Source organism: Castor canadensis, chromosome 17 (assembly GCF_047511655.1).
Source record: "Castor canadensis chromosome 17, mCasCan1.hap1v2, whole genome shotgun sequence".
NCBI lineage: Eukaryota > Metazoa > Chordata > Mammalia > Rodentia > Castoridae > Castor > Castor canadensis.
The window spans coordinates 59,937,824-59,964,784 of record NC_133402.1 but is presented as its reverse complement, the minus strand read 5'-3'; the positions used below and the strand labels follow the sequence as shown (position 1 = coordinate 59,964,784).

Genomic DNA, 26,961 nt, shown 5'->3' with positions numbered 1-26,961 from the left:
GTCCTTCTGCCCTTCCACCTCCAGAGTATGTAGAAAAATGGGGCTCCCTGCTGCAGAAAGACCCGCCCCTACTCACACTCAAGACAAGCAGTCTTCAGAACTTCAGTCTTCCTCAGCTACCATGTGATGGGCATTGGGAAGTGGTCCCCTAACCTCAAGGAGAGACACAGTAAGTAAGTAGACTTAGATTTTGCCTGGTGTGGGCAATGTCAGACAATCCTTGAGTTCAATGGAAGGAAGGGTCAGGGAAAAGCAGTTTCTATCGAGTGGAATTTCCAAGGACATTCAAAGCTCTCTCAGAGAGGAAGGGGCAGCCCCTTTTGGGCTCACTATCTCCTCCTGACTGCAAGATAGTGGGAAGGATAGTGCAAAGGGACCCTTCCTGGATCAGAGCAATTTGATCTCTGGGATCCTGGGAGGAATGAGGGTTTGTGACTTCCCTGCTCTTTTGCTCTGCCTTCTGGAGTGAAAGTGGAGAAGGGGCACAATGTACATGAAAAACTAAGACAAGGTCCAGTGTTGCCAGTAGCTCAGCAAACTCCCTTCTCCTGTGGCCTCCAGGTGAAGACAAATCTGATGGGGTGTCCATCCCCAAGTGAATACATGCAATTGGGTAGATATCCAAGTCATAGGGATGTTGCCCAAGAGGAGGGGAAGGGATGGCACCCTGCTGGACGCTGACAGCAACCATCTGAGAGCATTTGGCCTTCCAAGGGAACTCCTTGCCTTAAGGGGAAGGAGAAAGTAAGATGGAACTGGGCGAGCTAGACCTGGGAGAGGCTGCCTGACTGCAGAGGGCCAACCCAAGAGTCCTGCTCCTGTGGTCACGTGTTCCTGAAGGCGTTACAGGTTCCTGGGACCTTTGATGAGCTCACTCCCAGCTGGGTGACTGATCTCAGACCCAAGTTTCCAGGGATATCCACATCTGCACTTCTATCTGGAGTCTCCAGAAAGGTCTTTACAACCTAGAAAGGTTGGTTTGGCTGACAATTTTTCCCAGGTTTGGGAGTCACCTGAGGGATTCTACAAAGGCTCTGGTAAGTAAATCAGAAACAGAATCACTCAGTATGTAATTTGTTAGTATGGGTGGACAGAGTTGCGGGGAGGGCCAAGGGCAGATCTTTTGAAATTGAGGTTCCTCTACCAATTTTAAGACAGACAATCTTCCTTAATTGGAAGGTGTAGGGGACATTGCTGACTGAGTTGTTAAGTGGCCATTGCTTTTCTCATCCACTCTCCCTTACTTTCCCCCCAGCACCACTTCCATCCTCTGCACACATAGATGGGAGGGGGGGTGGAAGAGCTTGCTGAAGCTATGTTTTTTGAGGGTTGATGACAAGTCAAACACTTGCTAAGCCCCATATCCTAGCTACTATCTTGGAACAAACACGTATTATGTGCCAGAAACTCTGCTGGGAGCTTTATGGTTTGTTTTGTTTTTGTTTTTTGTTTTTTTTAAAGTTTTTTTTTCATTCTTATAATGACCCTGAAAGTCAGAGAATGGATATGAGTCAAAGAAGGTCAGTGTCCACGGGTCCAATTGCTAGGAAGTGGTAAAATCTAGACTCAAAAGTTGATATGACTGACTCTGAAACATTAAGATTTTGTGTTTTCCTCTCCTCTGGTTTCCTCTTCTATTTCTGTTACTCTGAAACAGTAATTCTCACATGGTCCTGGAGCAGCAGTAACAGCACTGGGAACTCAGTAGAAGTGTAAATTCTTGTACCCCACCCCACACTCATTAAAGCAGAAACCCTAGGGATGGAGCATAGCAGCCTGTGTTCAGATGTGTCCTACAGATGATTCTGATGCTTGCCAGTTTGAGAACCACTGCTCCAGAGTGGACTCTTAAATTTTCAAGGTAATACACAGGCTTTTATTTCTCTCAAACATCAAGTCAATCAGCAAGTACATCTGCCTTAGAACACATGCACTTGCTATCACTCAGCTAACTTCTCGCACATCTCCAGTGGGCAGTGGGCCTATAATACCCTGTATTATAGTCTTGGACAAAGAGCATTTTTCAGATGATCATTGTATCTCCATGAACAGCTGAGTAGGGTTTGACTCAAAGGTTGAGTTAGCAAAGGGGACAGACACAATATGAAGACACAGATGCCACATCTTTTAACCCATTATAGTCACCATCCAATAACTCTAGTAAAGCTGTTGAAAGAATACAAGCAGAGAGGCAAAAGAAAACATGCATCATGCTTTTAATAGGTAACATGTTCAGAGTCAAGAGTTTGCCTTTTTGTCCCTTTGTTGTGGCCCCCGCCTGTGTCAAGATGAGTCATATTCATAATTAGCACTTGTTTTATTAAGGTATGATTTGCATACAGTAAAAAGGCACAGATCTCATGTATAGAGTTTGAATTCCAACAATTGTCATATCACCACCAACCCAAACAATCTATAGAACATTTCCTTCTTCTCTCCCCAAGAAATGTCCCTTGTACCTGTTCCTGGGCTACCTCCACCTGCTTTTCTCATACCCAGCTAACACTGATCTGTTTTACATCACTATAGTTAAATTTGTACATTCATAGAGTTTTGTGTAAGTAGAACTGGATGGTATCAGATCTTTGTGTGAAGCTTCTTTCTCTCAACATAATTCTATGAGATTCATCCATGTGGTGTATATCAGGAGAGAGTTCCTTTTTACTATTGTGTAATGTTCCACTGTATGAATATACCACAATGTGTTTGTATGTTAACTTGTAGATTGAAATCTGAGTTATTTCCAGATTAGACCTATTTTATCTGCAACTGAAACGAATAGTTTCATATATATATATATATATATATATAGCATTGTTCCTTTATAAGTATTCTGTGTTTTGCTTCTGTTTGGAGAATTTAGAATTTTAATTTTTTCCCAAATTTTTCATGGTCTGTTCTGTTATATACCTTCTGAGTAACATTCTTGACTCTTCCATTTCATAAATTCTCTCTCCAACTGTATCTAATCAGCTGTTTAGACAAGCTATTACCTTTTTAATTTTAGCAACTATGTTTTGAACTCCTGGAACTACTCTTGAACTATTTATTTAAATTTGTTTTTAGGAACACTATTTTATTTCTTTTTAAGTTTTAAATGCTGTAAAGTGCTTTGTAACTTTCCTTAGTAATTTTAGGCTTATTTTATAATCTGTATTTGATCATTTCACTATCTGAAGCTCGTGAAGTGTAATTTAATTATTTATGTCTGCTGATGCTTGCTCTTGGTGGATTAGTTTCACATGTGTTTTATAATTTTGGATTACAAGCTCATTTTTGATATAGCTTTATCACAGAGAATTCTGTTCAGACTGATTTGAAAGTATATCTTTCCAGATAATTTTTTACATTTACTTTTTACTGACAACCTAAAGGTATTAAAATCTCAGGGTTCTTTATTTTAAACATTCTTTGCTAATCCAGAAGTATAAATTCAAACCCTAAACCAGGGTCAGTTCAGGGCAAAAGGTTTTTAAAAACCCATGTAGATTCCTAGCTAAATAGATAAGTTCTCTGGTTGTATCTGGGAATATTTTGACTAATTCACATTTGCACTGAAGGAGTAACAATTCAAGAATTTGAGCTTTCTCTATGTCCATTAAAACTCAAGACCCTGGCTTCTTGCAATTAGCAGTCCCTTCCTTGTCCCCAGTCCCCTCTCCTACCAGGCCAGTTTTTCTTTGTGTTCTTGCAGGAGAGAACTTTGGGTACTCTATTGGGGGCTGTATGGAAGAACTTATATCTGTGTCTGGAGGGGGACCTTCTCTGCAACATTTCTAGATGAACCTTGAAGGATGAATCCCCAAAGTTCCCTTCCTGTCCAGGTCTCCTGCTTCCATTCATTTTCCACTTGCGATCCATATCCCTTTTTCCCTCCGCCCCTTTTCTCACATAGGCTTTTAGACAACAACTGGGACATTTTTTACTCACTTGGTGTTTGTGTCCTGCAATGAGTGTGAGGTAGACACTGAGTGTTTGTTGTTCTCAAGAACTGGATAGAGTGATGTGTATGAGGCCAAGGGCTCAGTTGGAGCCCAGTCAGTCCAAAATGAGATGCTCCTGGCCCTTGAGCATAGTGGAGGTCATTGGGACGCACGCCTGGCCACACCAGGACTTTGTGCCTATGTTGCCCACAGACCTGCTGGACTTTGCAAAGGAAAGGAAAGTTCCTTTGAGTTGTGCTTCTGACCTTTGACTCTGTTATATTCAGATCCATAAACCTGTTCCACTCAGCTATAAAAACAGCTCATTTCAACACATTCTCACTGAAGCCTGCTCCTTCACATCCACTGTACACCCACACTGAGGCAGAAGCTGCCACCATGACAAAGGACCAGAATGGAACCTGGGAAATGGAGAGTAATGACAACTTTGAAGGCTACATGAAGGCTCTGGGTAAGGGGGAAAGCAGCTAAGAAGGGAAGGGGACATTAGGAGGACATCAGTCTGCCCTCTAGGTAGTGCCACTGTGGAGTTCAACAGACTGTATGCACATCCCCTCTCCTCACACTGTGCAAAATCAGGTAAGCCATATGAATTCCAGGAGGCTGTTTCCTTACCTGCAAGTTAGGTATAAAAAATAAGTGAAGTCATGTTTAAAATGTTCTTAGCATGGTGCCTGACCCACAGGAAGCACAGACTAAATGGAAGACACACACACACACACACACACACACACACACACACACACACACACACGGGGTACAATCTAACTTGAGAAGATACCTCAGTCACTCCCCTGCCTTGCAATCACCAGCTCTTTTATAATAACCCCTGCTTGCTCTTTTGTCAGCCTTGTAATAGGAAATCTCTCAGCCTAGAGAAAATCAAGCCCACAGAAGGTGATGAGAGGCTTCTGCCATATAGTTCAAACCACCCTTTGATTATCTGACTTCTAACATAGGCTCCAGGCCAAAAGTCACTTATTCATGTGTGTCCTGAGGTGGCAACAGGGTGAGTCTTTTCTGGGGCTGGCAAAAACATGTAGTCCTAGACAGCAGAGGAAGTATATGCAAAGAGGGGAGCTCATAGCTGTAGAGCAGTTCCCATGATTCAGGCACTGGCAAAGCTTTGTCTGCCTGTCCTATTTCTTCCCTGGAGAAGCTTCCTTACCACTTTTTCCACCTTTAAATCCTACACATAAGAAGTTACGTCACTAGAACTGCCTCACACGCAGCATGAGAAAAAATGGCTGCAGGTGGAGTTAGAGACCCAATAATTTGGATATGAAGATGATGAGAGGTCTCTCCAAGAATGGGAACAATGGTTTTTTCTGTGCAATTCACTTCTAGCTTAGCAAATATTTCTACCAGTGAATAAGTGAGGAGAACTGTAGTGTTTTCATAATTTATAGAGATTAGAGCTCTCTTTTCACACTTTAGATATGTCTCCAGCACTGAATAGCCTTCTTTTTCCTACTGGTTATCAGAATTTTGCCTCTATCTACTTGAGGGTAGAAAGGAGGCAGTAAACATCAGGGTGCCACCCACTGCTCTATTGTACTTGTGTTTTTAGCACAGTAAGTGACCAATAGAAATGGAATTCTGAATTCATACATGGGTGATTGATTTGGGGCATAGTTCACAACTATAATTCTGAACTATATCATACAGATGAGAATGTCAAACCAGAAGGGTCAACATGGTTGAGGCTAGGGCCTAGGACTTCTCTGTGACATGACACACCTTTTTAAACTTTGAGAACCTCAATCTTCTCATCTGCCAAATGAGAATATTTGCCTCTCTAGTTGGTGTTGGGCATAGTTGTGGTTTTGAATCACTGATGGTACTCTAATAAGTACTGTTTGGAAGCTTCTAGACAAGTTGGGCTTAGGAAATAGCATCAGAAAGCAACTTTGTGTCATTGGCTGCTTTTGCCTAAATAATAAAAAGTTTTATCGTGGCTTTAGGTATAAAATCCAGTCTCTGTGTAGTCTGTGACTCTGCAGAGTAAGCCCCTAATTCCCATCATTTCAGGCTGAATGTAGGAAGCAAGATTCCTTCCACTCTCTTTCCCCTCTGGGGGAAAAGAATGATGCAGGGTGTATCTTCAGCAGTCTCCAAGAAATCCTCTCTCTAAAAGCAGCCTTCTCTTTCACCCAGCTTACACCTTCCATGTGATGTTTGGATCTGTCCATCATACAAGGGTTTGGACTGACCTAATTCTCCTTGTATGCTTGTTGTCTCTTAGAGTTTCAGTTACAACTTGCAATTTAACATCTTAAATTGCTAATGAGCATACTGTTTGTCCTCTTTGTACCCTGCTCTCTGCCATGCAGAGAGGTCATTGACACTTTGCAGACTAAGATGAATACCATAGGTGATAGTTGTAGCTAAATGCAGAATGTGGGTATGCTTAGGGTCTGATTTCCCCAGTTGCTGATACCCCACTGTGACTCAGGGCCCCAGGGACTTGCCCCATCTCAAATCCATGATGCCTTGCACAGAAATGCCTCAGAGTCATCTTCCAACCATTGAGGCAAGGTCACCTGCCCATGAGGACATGGGTAAGGCAGGGATTGGCAGTGCTTAAAGACAAATCTCAAGAAGCACAGCCCAAAGCAAAAGAGGTGTTTTTCCCCCTCCATTTAACCTGCTAAAAGCGGCCAAGGAGAGCTTTTCTATTTCTTCTACACCCAGGCTGTGAGGCAGGGTTGCCTTCCCAACATGGGAAGTCAATGAAGCTTGTCTTCCCCACCCTTCTGAGCATAGAGACACTTGGCAATTAGGAAAAGTGTGTGTGGAGATCTTTGCAAATCCCCAGATGTCTAAATATCACCATATATGACACTTTTCCCTGCCTAAGATGACTTGCTTAGACTTCAACTCCATGCAGCAGGCCCTGTCCAAGGCCCTGGTTGTTGGTTCAGTAGGGAGGGAGAAACTGTTGAGAGCAGGTCTCGGTGGCACAGTGGCTTTGTCACTAGCCCAGTGACTCATTCCACATGCTACCCTCCCCATATGACCCAACTACCAGCCTCAGCAGAATGACACATCATGGCAACCTTTGGGTTTACCTCAAATTATCAAAGTCATTAAGAGTTCAGAGTGAGAGCCAAGGGTCAGTCAAGGGCACCTCCTCCCTTGCCTTCTCAGACACGTGATATTTTCTAAGAACCCTGAACTTTTGCCTAATGTTAAGGAAGGCATCTGGTGAACTCTTTCAGTCTGAGAAATTTGTAGTGTTCTGAGGTCCTTTTGTAAGTCAGACCAGGAAATAAAGAGTGGAAGGAAGGCCTTCATTGTTATGGGAAGGCCAGGGAGAGCAGGTGTAAAGAGGTACTATAACCTGAAGGAAACCAGGAGAGAGTCTATTAACTCTGCTCAGAATGGAAAGTCACTCATAGCTTACAGCAGAGCTTCAACTGTCACTTATAGAAGCAGGGGACAGTGTCATTGCAGCAGAGTCAAGCTGCTGTCTGTTCCTAAGGAGATCAAACTGGTGCAGACTGCCAAGTGACAGTCATGCACAAATGATGTCACTGTGAGAAAAACTGCCTCAAAATGTTGTGGCTTGAAACAACCACAGTTGCTGTTCATTACCTTTTATCACTCTGGGGCTGAGTGCATTCTGCCTAGTGGTTCTCATTCAAGGGCTCTAGTTCCGTGCAATTGGACAGTGGCTGGGGCTGCAGCCATCTTAAAGGTTCCCTCATCCATATGTATGTTTGGAAACCGGCAGCTGATCCCTCAGCTGGTGCTGTCAACTTCTCCATTTGGTCTCCTCACATGGCCTCATATCCTCACAACACACTGGCTGAGTCCAAAGAGAAGAGGCAGAAGATGTGTGGTGTGATATGTCCTAGCTTCAGAAATCAACAGGTCATCACTTCCCCTGCATTTTATCAGTCCAAGTGTTGAAGGCAGGCTCCACCTTCCTTCAAAGCAAAGCAACAGAAACCCCAGCCTTCCATAGGAACAATGTCAAAAAGACACATTGAAAAAATGATGTATAGGATAAGATACAGTCATTTAAGAAAAATATAATCTACCATAGACAGGGCAGCAAGTGATGCTATCCATGCCTTGGACCCAAAAGGGGTAGAGTCACACAAAACAATACCAACAAGAAGTGTGTGTGTGCATGGGAACGTGATGGAAGGAGCTACAGTCCATGACACAGTGAAGGCTTCCAGAGTTGTTATGGGTAAGGTTTTGTTTGGAACAAGAATGGAGTGTCCATGCACTCCACACTGTGGGCTTCTACAAAGGCATGAGCTTGGGGATCCAGAAGAAGTTATCCTGCTGGAGCTGAAGAGAGTCTGAGAGGCAGCAGGAGGTTTAAGGTGGTGTACCGCACATGAACTTCATCCTGAAAGGAGAGGCTCTAAGGAAGGAGTATGTGCAGAAAAGAAAGATGCCATCGCTTTCTCATGACAGCCTTAGAGTGGAAAGACCAGCAGAGACTGTCACAGAACTGAAGAGTTTTTGAATGGCCCTGGAAGATGGAAAGAACTGTGCAGAGGAGGGGTGGATATGAGATGACCAGACCAGAAAGACTAAATGTGGTGATCAGGTGGGGAAAAGGCAGGGAGGAGTCAGTCTAGCAAATGAAAAACCATCACATGACTTTAATCAGTGGAGGTGGTGTTGTATATCAGAAATTACTTGGATAGTGTCAAATTTAGATTGCCTTTTATTCCATAAATTGTTAATCTTGGGGAAAACCCCATTCTTCCCTTAATTTACAAAAGAAGGTCAGGACTATCTTCTACAATACTTTATTCTCATTTAAAGTATCATACACAGATTTAAAAGAGCAGTACTTAGTGCAAACAGTTCTGCTGGGTCTCTGCAATGCTGCCCTAGGAAAGTGGTAGCCTTAGAGATCAAAGTCAAACGGCTCCCTTCTGAGTGGTCTCTACAGGAAATACTTCCCAAACATCTGCAATGTGCAAAGGCCCATCCTGATGGTTTTGTTTTGTGTTAGGGATGGAACCCAGGGTTGCACAAGCTAGGCAAGTGCTCTACCACTAAGCTCCACCCCCAACCCCTTGCCTGTATAGAAACGTGCAATGACTATCAGCAGTGAGCAAAAGTATACATTATTGTCATGCTGCAAGTATCAAGTGAGAGCTTGATTTGATTACTTCATTTTAGTTAATCCAGTTTCCAACAAACATGTTGAGCACCTGTGACACATCAGGGAATGTCCCGAGCATTGGTGAGAGAGTGGAATAAGGACATACATTCCCTACCCTCATAGAGTTGACCTGCTAGTGCAGGAGACAGAGTAAGCACACAGTTTAAGATGATTTTAGGTAGTGCTAAGTGCTTTAAAGAAAATAAAAAATATGATGGAGTGAAGAACAATGGGTAGTTAGGGAAAGACATCTGTGCAGGTGACAAGGGACCCAAGGTACTAGGCTGAGAAGTGTCACAGGTAACGGGATCAAATGCTTTGGGTGTGTTCAAGAAGGCACACCACAGGAAGGCTGGGATATTGGGACTGTAGGAAACAGGTGGAAGGTGAAGGAGAAGAAGGCAGAAAGGTAGGGAGAGGTCAGACCAAGCACTCTATGATGGGAAGATGGAAGCTATCCTCTTCGTGTTCGTTATGGCTACAGTGTGGAGAATGAATCATAGGCAGGTAAGACAGAGAAACCCATTAGAAGGTTGCTGTATTATCTGGATAGAAAATAGTCATGGTTTGGGCTTGAACTAGCATAGTACCTATAAGGCTAGCGAAGAGAGGACAGGCACAGCATATATTTTGGAGATAAAGCTGAGGGGACCTGCAGATGAAGATGAAGTGAGAGGAAATGGAGAAGACAAAAATAGCTCCCTGGTTTAGACCTGAGTTACTGGGAAGATGGTGATCCTGTTGGCTTAAGACTGGGGAAGAGTGAGTTTGGGTAGGGGCCCTAGGCAAAGAGGAGTTGCATTCAAGATTTTGTTTGGCTTATTTTGGTTTCAGATGCTCACTATACATCTTAGTGAAGTTGGAAAATTGACATGTTGATGTAAGATCTAGAGCTTGGGGTATAGTCAGAAATGAAGAAAGAGGGATGATTTCCATTTTATGAGATGAGAGAGATGTGAGGGGACTTGCCTGGGGACTGTGGAGCTGGGAAATGGAAGAGCCCAGACAGGATCCCAGTCTGACTCCCCTAATACCCAAGCCCTCCACAGCACTATTCTACACTGGGTACTATGCACAGGGGTAGAGGAGAGGAGTTTCATCCTGAGCAAAGCTTGTGGGGATGGAGACACCAAATGGAGAGGCAAGACTCGCAGAAAGATTGTAACAGGGTCACTTAGAGTCTCTGGGTAAAAACAAATGAATGTTTGATGACCATAGATGAATTTATTTCACAAAATCTGGATTTCTGCTGCTGCTGACAACTCAACAAAGTCACACCTTATCATGAACCATGTAGTATATGGTTGGATTTTCAAATGGGCAAGTTCTGAGAGGTAGAAAAAGGCCAGATGACAATGATAGGTGCAAGAACCCTTTTGCAAGTGCTGGCAGCACCTCCACCTCGACCCCCATCCCAGCAGTGAGCACTAGACTAAGGGTGGGGACATGGAGGAAGGCACAGCGAGCAGGGAGCACCCCGAGGCTTCCATCCTGCCTCTGATGTCCAGGAGGTAGTAAGAGGAGGAGGCAGATTCATTGGGTGATGGGGGGAGTCTAATTCCTCTCTAAATGTGTTCTATGGAAGAGGAAATGATGTGGGAAAAGGGTGAAGGTTGCTCTTCCAGTTTTCTTCTCACAATTGCCTGAAAGTGCCAATACTTTGAGAATTAAAGAGTTCAGTTTCAAAGCCCATTGAAGCTATACTTTGAATGGTTCTTGGGTTTCCTTTGATGAATACAGGCACATCGCTGCTATTTAATTTACAAAGAGCACCTGCCCTTTTAGCTTGCAACTTTAGTTTTTCTCACAAGCACATTACAAAGCATTTTAATGTTGAGTAGCACACTCGTATTTCAAGTTTATGGCTTGCATTGTTCAAAATGCAGTTATGAATAGTATGCTTTAATAAAGTCACTTCAGTGTTGTTGTTTTTTTTTCTGCAGTAGCAATAAGCCATATATATTATTCAGAAATAGCTTGTCTTTGGACCTTTCCTTCTGAGATAGAAATTCATTTCACCTGGCTATAAATCAGGTCAGAGGTATCTTTAATCCAGAAAAGCAGACAAAATATACTTGATAACCCTGGTGTTAAAATATCATATCAGAAAAATAATCGTCTCTGCAAAGTTCAAAGAGGAAGTGTTTGGGTAATGTGTGTATGTGATTATGTGTGTGTTCTACAGCTATACTTAAACCCTTTTGATTAGAAATATCCAGCAAAGAATCTACCAGAAGAATATTTGGCTCCCTTCCCTCGGGTACAGCAGAGGTGACATGATTAACTGGCTTGTGCAAATGCTAAAGGGTGGCCAAGAGGCCAAGCCATTTTTCAACTGGAAGGAAAGTGATGCTTGATTCCATTTGCATAGAGCCCCTAATAAGATTCCCCCAGCACTGGTCAGAAAGATTGACTAGGGATGGTGCTTCCAGGACAAACCAGTTCTTTCAGCACTGGGCATTTTTTTAAGCTGTAATCTACCTCTCTAGGCAACCAGGGACAAGCAATAATTGTTATTAGGGGGCCTTAGTTGTGAATGACAAACAGGCCATATTTGTAGGGAGACTGTTGTATATCTGGGTGATTCTGAACTCACCCCTCCGAGTCCCTGGGCTCAATCTTCACATGCACAGAGTGCAAATAGACTTGCTTGCTAAGGAACACTTCACTTCTAGATTCCTCTATAATTTCCTTAGTAGATGGCCTGGACTGCTCTTTATTCCTCTGCTCTCCTTTTCCCAATTCCTAATGATGCCTCCTGCAGTGTGGTTTAGCTCAGCTGGGACCTCAGCACAGGGAAACTGAGCAGGACTCCTCATCAACCAAACTCCAGAGGAAGGAAGCTGATCCAGCCACGCTGGATGCAGAGCCCATGTGACAGCTGTGGATAGAGTGAGGAGTGGATCAGCCACCAGGTGACTGCTCCATGGGGTGGCAGATGGCCGTAAGAGTGCATAAATGTGACCTGAACATTTCACTCTGAACTGAATTCCTATTTGACCCAAACAGACAAGGTCAATGTTGAAACTAACATGCAGTGAATGCCCACAAGCTTCTTGCTACAGTGTGTAGTATTTCACCAGAATTTTCACTGAATCCTTATTGTAACAATCCTATGGAGTGAGTACTTTTTTCCTCATTTTATCATGACTAGGAGTCATGATTTCCTTAAGGTCACAGAGATGGGAACTCAAGGACAGATCTCCCCCACCCCCTTGATCTTTTACATCAGTATTTCTAAACATTGATCTGCACAGAATCCCCTGGAAAATTTGAACGAACAAGCAGGGCCCGATTTGCCAAGCTATGCAATTTGCACAAATTTCCACTTCTAACATGTTCCCAGGTAGCACCGCTACTGCTGGACTTCCCTGGTCTCACGTTGAGAACCACTGTCCTCCATTAACCAGCCCATGGCACTTCCTGAGCACTTGTGTGTGTGGAGCCGTGGACCTGGTTCTGGGGCGGGGCACAGAGTAAAGGGACAGCAGTGTCTTTCCTTTATAGGGGTAATACTAAGGAGGACAGAATAATCAACCATGAGGAAAAAGTCAGGGAAACACCAGAGGTATTTCCTGGGGGTAAAACCATGTCACCTGGATAGCAGGTGAGAAGGGAGTCAGGAAAGAGCAGGATACACCATAGGAAGCAAGGCTGGAACGAAGCCTCGAGAGATTTGGAGAGCTGGGAGGAGAATGGCAGGAATTCAGAGATCAAATATTCAGGGAGCATCTGGGAAGATGGGGAGGACTCTGAGGAAACTGGCCTGTGAGCTCACAGACTTAGTAACAAGGATGGCAGCTGCCACTTGTGGAGCCATTGCCACAGCTGCAACCCACTGCACCAAGCTCTTTACAAGCTTTCTTTACTCCTTGCCACAACCTGATGTGGTTAATAACACCTCCATTATGGTTACTGGTCTCTGCTGCTTCTGCATCTGAACCCCGTGCCCTGCCATGGCTCTGCAGTTAGGCACACAGACATCACCTGACTTGCCACACCGTGTCTGTTGGGTAGAAGGAGAGAAATAGGGGACATGTTAGTCCCCTGCTAGTTCCTCTCTAACAAGTACATGTTTATATGAACTAGAATGTGGAGGACATCTCCCCAGTGACTTTTAGAAAAAAAAAAGGGTGGATTCATTTTGAAATCAGAAATTCTTGACTCCATAGGCCTATCAAAACAGGCTAATGTTGCCATGAAGAAGGGGGAATTGAACCAGAGTTGTGTCCTTGGTTCAGTGTTAATGTGCCTGAGGTGAATACCTCAGAAAGGGTCTTGTCAGCCCTTCCCACATCACGTTTTGTAGAACACCCAACAGGATGGATGTCCCCCATGTAAGATTGTGGAAGCCAGCACCCTGCATCCCATCCTGGAGTTACAAAGCCTCTTTCCTACATGAAAAGCTGCACGATTCTGCAGTGCAGAAGCAGGCTTCTCTTGGTTTTCATTCCTCATTTCCAAAATGGAGTTGATCACTCACTTGACCAGTAAACTTCCCTTAGAACTGAGGTGTTGGCAAGCACAGTGGGGAGCCCTGGGCTCTGTGCATTCTGGCTAAGAAGCCTAGAAATGTGCACAGCACAGAAAACAGCACAGAGAGCATTTCTTTCACCCCCATGTCCTGTGGCCTGTGGGCTGTGTGGCTCTAATGTGAACATGTACAATGTCATAAGCCACGGAGTTGAAGCTAAACGCACTGTCCGTCAACATGCAGGAGAGGTAGAGTGTGATCACTCCGGCTTTGACTTATTACAAAGCCCTGGGCCTAGAAAACAATTGCTTTTTGGTGGGGGGCAGGGAGCATATGCAAGGGTCCTGAAACACATCATCTGTTTCTAACAGGTGATTCAAAAAGTCCCTGGGTCTCTGGGGAAAATCCAACAAGAGTCAGAAGGTACTGGTATCTTAGGTAGCACAAGAAGTGCACAAGGGAGGTGGCTTAATTGAGGTCTCCCAGGGCCTATGGAACTCAGAATGGCCCTGGGGACAGACTCTCCTGAGTTCAAAGATCATCTCTCCTGCTTCTCCACTATAAAACCCAGGGCAAGTGACACATCTTCTGGGAGCCAGTTTCCTCCTTTGTAAAATGGAAATAACTTAATACTTACCTCATAGGTTTGTTTGGAAAATGAAGTAAGCAAGGTTTCCCAAGGGAGTTTCTACCATGGGGCACCACACCTGGCAGTTTCTAAAGAGTGGCCTAAACCCCACCCTAAATATTACCAAGAGAACCCACAGTGTTGTTTCCAGATTCACTTTGCCTAAAATTCAGCTCACTATATCCCCCATAAAATTAGTTCTCTTATTCTTCCCTGGCTGTCACCATGATCACCCACCTGGGAAAAAAATGTACAGATTTAGGTTTATATTCAAATGTTAGAGAATTCATAGACATGAAGGGATTTGAATGTGATTTGGCTGAAGACTAAGAGCTGGATATGGATAGCATGGACAGAAACTGGGCAGTTCCAGAACTATCCTCCATCTAATCCCCAGGACAATGACTGGCTTAGATGACATTTTATGCACAACCAGAGGTTGGGAAATAAGTGGGCTCATCACCGAGTTTCTTACCATGACATGCAAAGCTTGGGAGATTGCATACTCCCTCTCACTAAATATTGCTAAGAAATGAATACGGTTTGCTTTAAACTATGGAGACGAGCCAGGCACCAGTGTCTCATGCCTGTAATCCTAGCTACTTGTGAGGCTGAAATCAGGAGGATCACAATTCCACGCCAGCCAGGACTAAAAAAAGACCCCATCTCAATGGAAATTATCTGGGTGTGAACTTGTCATCCCGGTGATACTGGGAAGCTTAAAATATAAGAGAATAAAAGTCCAGGCTGATCTGGGCAAAAAGTGAGACCCTATCTCCAAAACAGTCAAAGCAAAAAGGGCTGAAGGCATGGCTCAAGCAATAGAGCACCTGCTTCAAAAATATGAAGCTGTGAGTTCAAGCCCAAGAACTGGAAAAAAAAAAAAGGAGGCAAAGTAAAAGAAAAGATGAAAGACATAGCTGGAGTAGGTGGGCAAACTGTTGATAATTGTTGAAACTGGATGAGTAGACAGGGTTCCTTGTACTCTTCTCTTTGATTTGTTCAGAATGTTCCCTTATAAAAGGGAAACAATTATTAAGATTTGCTTTGAAACAACAAAATAAAATATCTGAGCAAATGCATATGCCTAGAGCACACCTACAACTACCCCAGGAGCTTATAACTAAGGCAAAACAGCCTAACTTAGGAAGCTTCATCAGATTTAAAAATGGAAGTCTGGGGCTGGACACAGTGGCTGACATCTATAATTCCAGCTACTTTGGAAGTAGAACTGGAGGCCAGCCCAGACAAAAAAGTTAGCAAGAATCCCTCAAAGAACCAGCTGGAGCTGGTGGAGTGGCTCAAGTGGTAAAGCACCTACCTAGCAAGCAAAAGGCCCCGAGTTCAAACCCCAGAATCATCAAATTAAAGAACAAGCAGGGTGTTACTGGTAGTTACTGTAATCTCAACGATGCAAGAAGCATAGGTAGGAGAATCTCAGTCAAAGGCCAGCCTGGGCAAAAAGCACCAAACCCTGTATGAAAAATTAACTACAGCAAAAAAGGCTGGAGGATGGCTTAAGTGATGGAGCACTTCCTAGACATTCTACTTAGCCCCAGGACCTGAGTTCAAACCTCAGTACCACTAATTTTTTTTTTAAGGAAGTTTATAAGTATCTCTCCCTGCTATGGACATTTGCAAATTTCATCTTTACCTGTGCTTGAGACGGGTGACTTTCCAAGTGTTTTCTCTTTTAAAGCATGAAATCTTCACAGCAAATTCTTGGAAGAATTGTGTGTTGGCCAGAACTGGAACTGCTCTGGTGGAGGTGTGCATGGGTGTGAGGGTGCATGTGTTTGTGTCCACAGGTGCGTGTGTGTGTGTGTGTGTGTGTGTGTGTGTGTGTGTGTACACGCATTTGTTGGGAGCTGCAACTCCTCTGAGATTCCACTGTTATGTCTCCCTCCCACCAGGGATCCTGGGGACATGCCAAGAGAATCCTCTGGTTCCCAGCAATTGACGTGCCCAACCCAACTATGAGTAAGACAACTCTTGCTTCTCACTTAAGCAAAGAAATGTGGCCTGTCCACGGTCTGTGTCTCGGGCCCTGAGTGCTTGGCCTTGTTAGAGAAATGAATGAGTCTGGCTGAGCACTTCATAACCTCCACTACTCTCTATGCCAACAGATATTGATTTTGCCACCCGCAAGATCGCAGTACGTCTGACTCAGACAAAGATCATTGTTCAAGACGGCGATAACTTCAAGACAAAAACCAACAGCACGTTCCGCAACTATGACGTGGATTTCACTGTCGGGGTGGAGTTTGATGAACACACAAAGAGCCTGGACAACCGACATGTCAAGGTACTGCCGTGGGCTGGAGGATTTCACTGGCATGCTCTTTGTACAGGGGCTGGGTTTTGGCTTCACATTGAAAAGATGATAGAAATGACGAGGAAAGATTAGACAGGCAGGATCAGAATGGATTTAATGATGCTGTCAATGAACAATTATTGAAATCTGAGTAGGAAGAAGCAGACTAGGGAGACCTCAATGCTCCAGGATCTAGGCGGGGACCCCATAGACTGCACGGTCATGTAGGCAGAGCAAATTGGTCAAGTTGGAGCGTCCTAGGCACAGATGGTAACTTTCTTTGCGGAAAGAGGCAGCCAACACCACCGTGGAGGGATGAGGCCTGATGGTGCCTGATTTTTGTTTTCTTTTACTATTTTATTTTTGTGGTTCTAGGGTTTGAACTCAGGGGCTCACTCTTGCTAGGCAGGTGCTCTACCACTTGAGCCACTCAGCCAGCCCCCTCGGATCTTTGTTTTCTTTTCAAGAGATGTTGAGAATTAAGATGCTTTTATATGAAATATCTCAACTTTAGGTGATCTCAACTGGCACAATTTTTCTTAGAAAATCATGATGTACTTTCATCAACAACAAATGACACAGTGGACTAACTGAAGTCAGGTTTACCCAGTCCTACTAACTTGGAAATGTCTCTGGCAAGTTGGTGGCTTCTGTCTTATCATTGTCTTAACTTACAGGGTATAAGCTAGGAAATTCAGTAGAACTACAATCTAGGCTCTTTGCTGAAGAAGAAGGGGAAAGTGAAAAACATTTTGGAAATTCTTTCAGCAGAACAGTCCTGGCATAAGACAGCAGAAGCTTCCAGGCCCTGGAATATCCATTTGTAGAATCGTTCCCTGAGGGGATATTGGATCCATGAACCTTTTCTGAAGTATGGGTGAAAAATCAATTCATCAGACATCAGGACTGATAGGAAAATTTGTCCCTGGGGATTTTGCATCACTCTACTGTTGCAATCAAATCAGTTCAAAGTGATTCATTTTCCTCCTCCTTCCAGTTTGGGGCATGGATTCTTGAAAGTCATGCCTGTCCTCTCTGACTTGTTCTTTATCAGTTTTGACAGTAGAGAACTTGATCTTCCTGAAATAAATCATGTCCTTCCTGCCTTTCTTGACTTTACAGGATTCTATGTGTCAATGGGTACCCTTCTTCCACATTTCCACTTTCTATTCTCTTTTCTGTCTTCAGGATCATGGTTAGCCCTACAGAGAGAGATAACCCTCTTCCACGGCTTGTGTCCTGTTTGCAACAGAAAGCCAAAGCCAGGGTTAACACACACACACACACACACATGATCCATGGGATGAGATGCACCCAAGACAGTTTGCCCAGCTGGACAAAAGTCTGTTCCCATGAGAATAACAGTACAGAGCAGGTCCTCAGGACCATTTGCTTCCCATGCCTGAACCAGAATGGATGTGGACGTGTGCAGTAGTTCTCATTCTTCGTGGTCTTTTCCTTCAGAACTCCATTTGTCAAGTTCACCCTCAGGAGCCCTCAGAAGAACTCCCCAGAGGACAGGTGGGGAGGGGAGGTGGCCACAGCCCATAGGGCCCTGAAGTTCCAAGTTCTGTGCCAGCTCCCAGACGGAGAGATGAAACTACATCTAACATGGTGTGAACTCTTCTCTAAGGGGACCAGAGACCCCCTCTGTCCTTTCTGTGGGGCATATATGTTCCTCGCTTCCTATCCTCACTTGTTTCAGAGGGTTTAAATCCCTTTTTAAAAATACACAAGCTATCTCAAAGTAAACTGAAAAGAAGTAATTACTATCCACATACATGTGGAGAATCATACAGTCATGAGGAGGGATGAAGTGCTGGTTCCCATGACAACTTGAACTTGGAAAATATGCTAAGTGAGAGAAGCCACACATCAGAGGCCACACATTGCATGATTTATCTGAAGTGTCCAAAATAGGCCAATTCATAGAGCCAGGGGAAAGGGGACAGAGGTTTAGGGTAGTGACCATTAATAGGTACAGGGAAACTTTTGAGGTGATGAAATTGTCTGGACTTAGACAGTGATGAGGGTTACACAACCATCATCAGGAAAAGACTGAATTGTTACTTTAAAATAGTGAATTTCATGGTCTGTGAATTATATTTCAATAAAAATATGATTGAAACTGGATCGGGCTGTAAGGACTGAGGAGAGCAGGCTAGACAGAGGCGGTTGTCTATAGTGCCGCTGTGATGCTGAAAGCAGGGGGGAGAACCCAGAGGAGGGGCAACGGGCTTAGGGGGACTGCCTCCACCTAGAAGACAGACTCAGGGGCTGCCAGAGAAGGAGGCAGGCACTGCAGGGGGTTGGAGGAACTCATATGGGGAACATCTAAGCATGGTAACAGAAACTTCCAATCCCCTTAATTTAAAGATCTGTTTAGGGGCTGGGTGTGGTGGGACGTGCCTGTAATCCCACTTCCTACTTGAGAAGCCGAGGTAGGAAAATCATAGTCCAAGGCCAGCTGTGGCAAAAGTAGGAGACCCCATCAAAAATAAATAAAGCAAAAAGTGCTGGAAGCATGGCTCAAGTAATAGAGTTCTTGTCTAGCAAGTATGAGTTCCTGAGTTCAAGCCCCACCCCCCAAAAAAAATAACAACAAAAAAAAGAGTTATTTTCCTTTCTTTAGAACATTTTGGAGAGTGTTTCAAATTTCCAGAAAAGTTTCAAGAATAGAACAGAACACCTGCATGCTCTTCACCAAGAATTACCTATTGTTATATTTTTTCCTATTTTTAGATGCTCTTTCTCTAACATACATTTGTTTCCCAGACAATCTGATGCAACCCCTTTGAAAGCACATGCTTCCAAAGAATTAGGATGTTTTCTTATATACCTATAGCGTAGTTATCCAACTTGCACAAGTTGAACATTGATACAGACCTGTATCTATCTAATCTAACTTTCCCTGAGAGGGGAAATGGTGGTGGGACCCAGATTCCTGCTTTCATTTTAAAACCTGCTCATCCTTGGAGCAAGCTCCCTCTTCACCCGTACCTTCAGAATCAATGGTTTCCTCACCTATGTCCTTATAAAGCAGTTGAGTCTGTTTTTAAAATCTCACAGGTTAAAAAAAAAAAAAAAAAACAGGTGAAGCGCAGCCAGTAAAAGCAAACTGAATTGTAGGATTTGGGCTCACTTAACCGTTCTCTTCTTTCTGCTTCTCGTTGTCTGTTTCATGTTAGAGTAAGTGTGTAGTGTTGGAAGTATCGGCATGATTCATTAGTAACCAATTTACTTAAGGGTCAGAATAACTGTTAACCTTGCTGCCAATATGAGTTACTAAAATAAAATATTAAGATGGGCCTCCATGCAGTAAAATTTTGCTTCTTCCTTCTTTCTGCAAAATTTGCTAAGTCCCTACTCCATGCCAGGCTTATGACAGAAGACAGAGGTAAAATGATGAATCAGAGCCCCCTTTCCTGTCCTCAGGGATCTCAACCTCATGGGAAAGATAGACAAGTAGAAAACGACTATATCACAGCCACCATGAAGGTCACTGGGGTACCTGTAATGGGACCTCTTTCCTCTAAAGCAAGAGTGAGGTTGATTTACCTCAAGATTCTGCTGCAATAAGCCGTTCAACCACAGATTCATTCAGCAATGCTGCCCACTGTGCTGCTGTTGCAGAAATAACAGTGGTGTCGTCTTTCTCACCTGGAGCTTATTGTCTTTTGAGGGAGAGAGAAGCCAATTCAATTGACACATACAAGGAACCATCAGGTGCAAGGCAATATGAAAGTAGGGAAAGCCAAAGATCAATCCTTGCCTGAATAGAAGACAGTAGTCCTGCACTATCTAGTTAGGAAGGAACCCAGAGTTCAAAGCCAATGATGAGTAACAGCAAATGAGTATTCCAGACAGTCCTCCCTCCCAGAAGAGCAAGGAGAGCAACCGATAACTTGAGCTTCTATAAGACCTTCAAAGATGGGAGGCTTAAAATGGCCCTGAAGGAGGAGGAGACTTATTTTTTTCCTTTAGAAAACATGTAGAATTTTATTTTTAAATTAGCTTAGGGAATATTATCACCTGCAGATGGTTAAAAAACATTAAACAGTAAAAGAGAAATTTCATTCCCATCCTGGGCCCTGGCTTGGTCCCTCCTCAGGGACAATCTCTAAGAGTTTCTTTTACCTCCTTGCAGAGAACACTTGCAAATATATGTGTGCACCCATACTCCCCAGCTCACTCTCTTGTTTTATGCACATTGCTCTGCACCTTGCTTTTTAAACAAACAATACACTGTGGCTGTATTCTTCCTATGACTGCATAGCAGAGAAGAACTGCATCACATTTAACCAGCCACCCACTGACAGAATTTATGAAGCTTTCAGTCCCTTGCACTAACAAACAGTGTGGTGGTGCACTGGGGAGTAAAATGAGGAGGAATAAAATTATACATAAAGTATACACTGTGGTCAAGGTCAAATATTATTTTAGAAATAGGTAGATTAAACAATTTGTAGAAAACAGATTTGTTCGATACACGAGGACAGTAGGGAAAAAGACCCATAGGTCAGTTTATCACCAGCTGAGTTTCCAACACATAGAGAAAAGTCATGTCTGGTCCTTGGCATAACATTATTCATTAAGGCACAACATGGTGTGTGTGTACTTGGAAGAAAACCACTGGTGTCAGGGTCATTCCCAAGGAAGGTTGGCACTAACACAAGTACCCAGGAATGGAGCCATCTTCTCAGCAGGTACATGAGCAAGCACAGAAGTGGGAGGCCCTGGAAGACTCCCTGGAGGTCATGCTGACAGTACCGGGGCACATATTAGGAAGGAAAGTAAGGAACGAAAAGAAGAGTAATTTGCAAATATGTGCACAGGGAGTTGAGTGCTCTTCAGTGTCAGTAGGCCTGAGGTTTCTCCAACCTACTGACCAGCTCAACTTTAGTCTGTCATGAGTTTTGCTGCTGCTGTCCCTGTGCAATTAACTAGTTGGCATAGCTGCCTGGAGGACCAGGAGAAGGTTCAGCCTCCTTCTAGATGAGAAGACTGGCCTCTGGAGCCATGTGGGCTGTTCCCTAATTGAGTAGGAAGCCTCCCTGCCTTTATTTCCACCCTACAGTGGATGGTCCTCACAATGTGACTCCTGTCGGAATAATCTGCAGAAGTAGAATTCTAGGTCAAAGAGTACATGCAATTTTATATTTTGAAAAGTAAAATTAAATTGCCCTCAAAAAAGATTTCTGTTCCCACCTGCCATGTATAACTGCCTACTTGTGCACACACCCTCCATCCAACTCAGTGTATTTCCAAATTCTTTGTCCTTTGACCACACCATGAATTGTATCTGAAAAGAAGTTTTATTAGCATTGATCTTACTACAAACAAAGCTGAATATCTTTATTTATGTTTAAAATCCATCTGGCAGGGATTTTTAATCCCCCTTGTAAGCTATTGGTTATATCCTTTGTTGACATCAACTATCGGATTAATGATCTTTTTCTTATTGATTTAAAGGAGTCCTTTATATATAAGAAAACTGGGTTTTTACTGATATATTACAATTCTTTGTCCCAGTTTGTTATTTACCTGTTGACGTTGAGGTATTTTCCCCTTCTAGAATTTTTACATTGTTAATAGTTGAATTTATCATCTTAACCCCCATCCTCTCATCCCTCCCCCACCCTGATTTGAAAAGCTGTCTTTACCTTACAAAAAAACTGATAGACTAAAATTCCTTAGAAAGGAACAGAGGGGCCAAGTGCCGGTGGCTCCGTGCCTGTAATCCTTGCTACTTGGGAGGCTGAGATCAGGAGGATCATGGTTCAAGGCCAGCCCAAGCAAATAGTTCACAAGACCTCCATCTCCAAAATAACCTGGGCAAAATGGACTGGGGTGTGGCTCAAGTGGTACAGCACTTGCTTTGTAAATGCCTGCTTTGCAAGCTCAAAGGCCTGCGTTGAAACCCCAGCTGGGGCAGGGAGGCAGAGGGAGCCTGAATAGAGTGTACATGCCAAGTGAGATTGGAAAGATCTGGCACACTGAGGCCAGGGCTCTACCCTGTGGCTACAGGAATTCACCTGCAGGTTTTGCTCAGTCTCTTGATCTGCCTGGGCATCTGTCATTGTAGACACTGATCACCTGGGAAGGCAATGTCCTCGTGGCTGTGCAGAAGGGAGAGAAGGAGAACCGAGGCTGGAAGCAGTGGGTTGAGGGAGACAAACTGTACCTGGTAAGTTCTTGGGTCTGTACAGCCCCTTCCACTGTGCTCACATAAACTCCAGTGGTCAACTGGCCAGGTGCTTTGACAAGAAAAATGGCTCTGCACTCCTCTCCTGAGCTCCAGCCAATCGTGTGTGGTCATATAGTCAGAAAGCCATTCCCATCTGGCTCAGGGGACTCTAACAAGAAATCTATATGGCTGTTTCTGTGAACGGCTGCAATTAAAAAGAAAGTTTAAAGTGCTGAGTTAGGAAGCCTAGATCCAAGGAGAAATGCAGGGAACCTGTTAAAGACCAGCTGGGGAGAAATGTGAGCCACAGAACTAAGATGCCCTGGAGGAGGCAGGACCAGGTCTTCCTCTCTCAATTACAGGAGCCTGGCAGGGAAAGAGGTATGGTAGGTTGCAGAGGGGAGGGGCAGCTGGGCCTGGGAATTGCACTGGCCTGTCATTCTGAGACCTAGTCTTCCTGACCCCAAAATATTTTAGGTTGACTTGTTACTAGAACAGAATAATAGAACAATGGCTGATGGCCTTAAATAAATTGTCTGGACAACTTAAGTTGTTTTTTAATACTCAAGACAATTTATGGGCCAAGTATTCAAATAGTGAAACATTTTTTGCTCCTTTATGCAACCAGCCACACATTTGTTAAATGAATGGTTTATTCATGACAGGTGACTGAATCTCCATTCATTCACTCACTATGGAGTCCAGCAGGTGCCTGCCTCTGGTGTTCATATTCAGGTTTCCATGGTGCCCATCAGAGCCATCCTTACTTTACCTAAGATCTTTATTTAGCAGATGATATATGGGAGGCAGTCCCTGTGTTTTCCACTGGCCGTTTTCTCTACTTGCTCTGGTTTGGATGATGGATTTTTTAATTGTAGCACTAGTTCCCAATGGTACCTATGACTAAGATGTGAGCATGGTGGTCTTCCCTTACACTAGCTTTCCCTCCTCCTTCAAGGGTATGTGAGGTGCAGATAAGCCCTGGGGCTCTCTCTACCTGGATGAAAAGCAGTTCCTTGTCACCTGCCCATACAGACCTGGGGGAGCCTTTCTGCAGCTCACACCTTATGACTGTCTGTACCATAGCCAGCCAATGTTCTAACACCAGAGCCCAAAAAGCCCTCTGGGAGGAGAGGCATCTCACCAGCCCTCCTCCTCCCAGACTCCCACCTGCCTAACGCTTCTCGACACCAGGTCCTTCCTTTCCTGGTTATTTCCCACCTCTTAAAAATTAGGTGATGTTGCTTTAATCATGGGATTAGAAGAAACCGGCCCAAGAGGGTCATTTCTTTACATTTTTCATTTTTATAGTTGTTCAAGCTCAATTCAAGTGTCAAAATCAAATTATTGCTACCTGTAGGGCATGCCAGCTGATTGGGCCTGTGAGATGCACTTTACCCAGAATGACTAAGTGTCCTCTTTTTCCAACTCCACCACCCACCCCAGACACCAAAGGGCCAGGGCTCTGGGCAGGAGGAAAGCTGACCTTGTTAACCATGCCTTCACTTTCTGACATTGCAGGAGCTGACCTGTGGTGACCAGTTGTGCAGACAAGTATTCAAAAAGAAGTGATGGCCACATGGGAGGCCTGCCAAGCACGCAGAGTTCTCTACTGGCTCTAGGAAGCAGTGTGGGGACCCTTCCATTCTTGACAGAGCCAGATGAAGTCACCTGGATGGGTTTTAACAGAATGTGTTTGTAACAGTAACAAGCATATTCTTCCCCCTTGGAAATGTGGTAATAAATGGAAAAACAAAAATCACCCAATGAGTTGAAAACCTTTGTATCGCCTTTTCTATGCACTGGCAGAGAAGCCTGCCAGAGTTTTTTCATGGCTTTCTTGTTCGTTGTTAATTTGTTTGATTTTATTTTATTGTATTTCTTTTTTATTAGTTTTTTTGTTGGGCAGGGATGGGGAACTATTTTATCACAACACCCCAAACTGATTCTTGAACATTCCCCATTCCAGACACATTCCTTTGGACAGGTAGCTCATGAATTTTTTAACATTCTATTTTAAGAAATATTTACCTTCCAGTTTGTGCCTTGCCCTGAGCAGACCACACAGAGCTGCCCCCAGAGCCTTACCACAGTACTAGCTGCTCATGGCCCTTGACCTTCAACCCTGCACTACAGAGAGGGTCAGTGAGCACAGGTCTGTTCAGCCCTACTCTGCCTTCTCACCCTCCACCCATGCAAGGCACTATAGGCTCTGTGCCAGGCAGCATGAGTTCAAGTCCTGCCACTCTACTTCTTAGCTGGGTGTTCATGGGCATATCATTTTCCCCTTCTGTCCTCATTTCCCTCCACTATAAATGGAGAAGACAAAAACAGCATCCCCTGTACTGGGTCACTGTGACCAGTCAGCAAGTTAATATACATACTGGGACCTGGCACGTGGTGAGGGCTCAGTCCCTCCTAGCTTTGCTTATGCTAAGTTACCCCCTGGGTCCAGGTGAGTGCATGCTCAGTAGTGATAGGTAGGTCAATACCTCAGCAGCCATTAGGTCATTAGTTGGAGCAGAACTGTATTTTCCTGCTGAACACACACACCAGGAATGGTGCACTTAGACTGACGGGGGATGGATTTATGAGGGATTGCTTATGGGAACTTGGGTCCATAGGGTCTTGCAGGTCAAGGTCATTTCCTTCATCCTACTGCAAAGATCCTAGAATCCCACTCTGAGGCAAGCATTTCCTTTGACCAGCAAGGTTATCCTAAGAGGGACAGCACTTGGGGTTAGCACACCTTGGTATAATTTGAATGGTCAGAACTTTTCACTGACCCTGGGCATCCTGGGGTTGGGGTATGGATAAGAAGGCTAAAATCTAGCCATGTGGCCAGTCTGAGCTCAAGCCCTCTGACCAGGTGGCCGGCCACCCCTTGGGCCTCCTGGTGAGCCATGCTTCCCAGCAAGTACGCCATGTTCCTATGACAAGAGAGTGACTGGAGCTTCATGCTGGCTGGGGCGGGGGAGGGTGGGCAGGAAGGTGATGGGGCATCCTCAGGAGCCCCTCAAACAAGGCAGTGAGAGGTGCTAGGGAGGCAGGTGCCATCTCCTGGAAGAGACAGGGAACTGAGTAAAGGAACCATGTAGACCCTCTGTCCGCACTTTCCCAGAGCTTCCCCAGGAGTTCCATTCTCCTCAATCAACACCTGCCCGGTCTTGCCCACAGTCACTACAACCTCAAACGAACCTCTCCCCTTTGTCCCTCAAGAAAACCCTAGTGGACGAGGTAGCACCTGAAGCCCACAAGGGACTAGCTGTAGTGCTCTGTGCTAGGAAGGGTTTAGTGATTTTTAGGGATTTTTGATCCCAGGTTCTGCAAAGCACATTCTAGAGGATGTTAGTTCTACCCAAGATTCTGTGAAAAAGTTCATGGCCAAATGAACTTCAGAAATGTGGGGGAACTGTATCCTCTTCCTAGAAATTCACAGTGAAATTCAGCATTTTTAGAGCTCTGAAAAGTCCTCCAGGAACAAAGCCAGCCCTAAAACCACAGGACTTCCTTTCAGCCAGGACCCCCTTTCAGCCAACAGAGTTTTGCTCCACAGGGTGTGTTTGAACCACTGTGCTCATTCCTTAAATGTGCATTTTTGGTAGATAACAGCAACTTCAAACTCATTTTCCAAATGGGATATTCTCAGTGTACTTTTCCCACAAATGATTCATAACTGAATGAATTGGTTTACATAGGGTGTAAAAGACCAATATGGCTGTATCATTCTACTGATAATTCTTTCTCAAAGAAGATGCATCTGAGCTTGGAGAAGTACAATGTGAGGTCCCACCTCAAAGCCAGGGCCAAGGCTTCCTTTACATTCCTGCACTCACTATAGCTAAGCAAGATCAAGTCACCTGCCTCCTACTTCTGTTCCCTCAGCCCATGTCCAAGCCAAACCATAGCAGGAGTCCCAACCAGGAGTCCCAACCCCAACAAAGCCTCCCTGGAACAGGGCCTTGTGACTGGGGTGGTGGTGGTGGGACAGACTCTCAGAACCTCAGAATCCCAATCTCCAGGGGTGTCAGGTCGGGGTTAGGCTGTTATTGAAGGTTAAAGAAAACCTGTCCCAAGAAAATTCCAGCTCACAAATAGGCAAGAGTGCAAAGTGGCTCTGCAAGGATGTCAGATCACCCTTGGCTGAAACACAGACCCCCACCAGTCTCCAGCTGTAAGGTTGCTTGTCAGTTACTTCGCCTCTTTGAGTTGCTATTTCCTCGCCAGTAAAATGAGGACCAGAGAACCTGCCCCAAAGGGGATATTTAGGATTGAAT

General features: G+C 44.3%; 1 protein-coding gene across 1 annotated transcript; it reads left to right on the top strand.

The window, feature by feature from the left end:
- Positions 1–871: 871 nt before the first annotated feature.
- Positions 872–24,426, top strand: Rbp2 (retinol binding protein 2). The gene is made up of 5 exons (XM_020180171.2): positions 872–1,037; positions 4,211–4,395; positions 16,310–16,488; positions 22,583–22,684; positions 24,206–24,426. The coding sequence occupies exons 2-5, from the start codon at positions 4,323–4,325 to the stop codon at positions 24,254–24,256; spliced, it is 405 nt and encodes a 134-aa protein (XP_020035760.1). The 5' UTR covers positions 872–1,037; positions 4,211–4,322; the 3' UTR covers positions 24,257–24,426.
- The last annotated feature ends 2,535 nt before the right edge of the window (positions 24,427–26,961 follow it).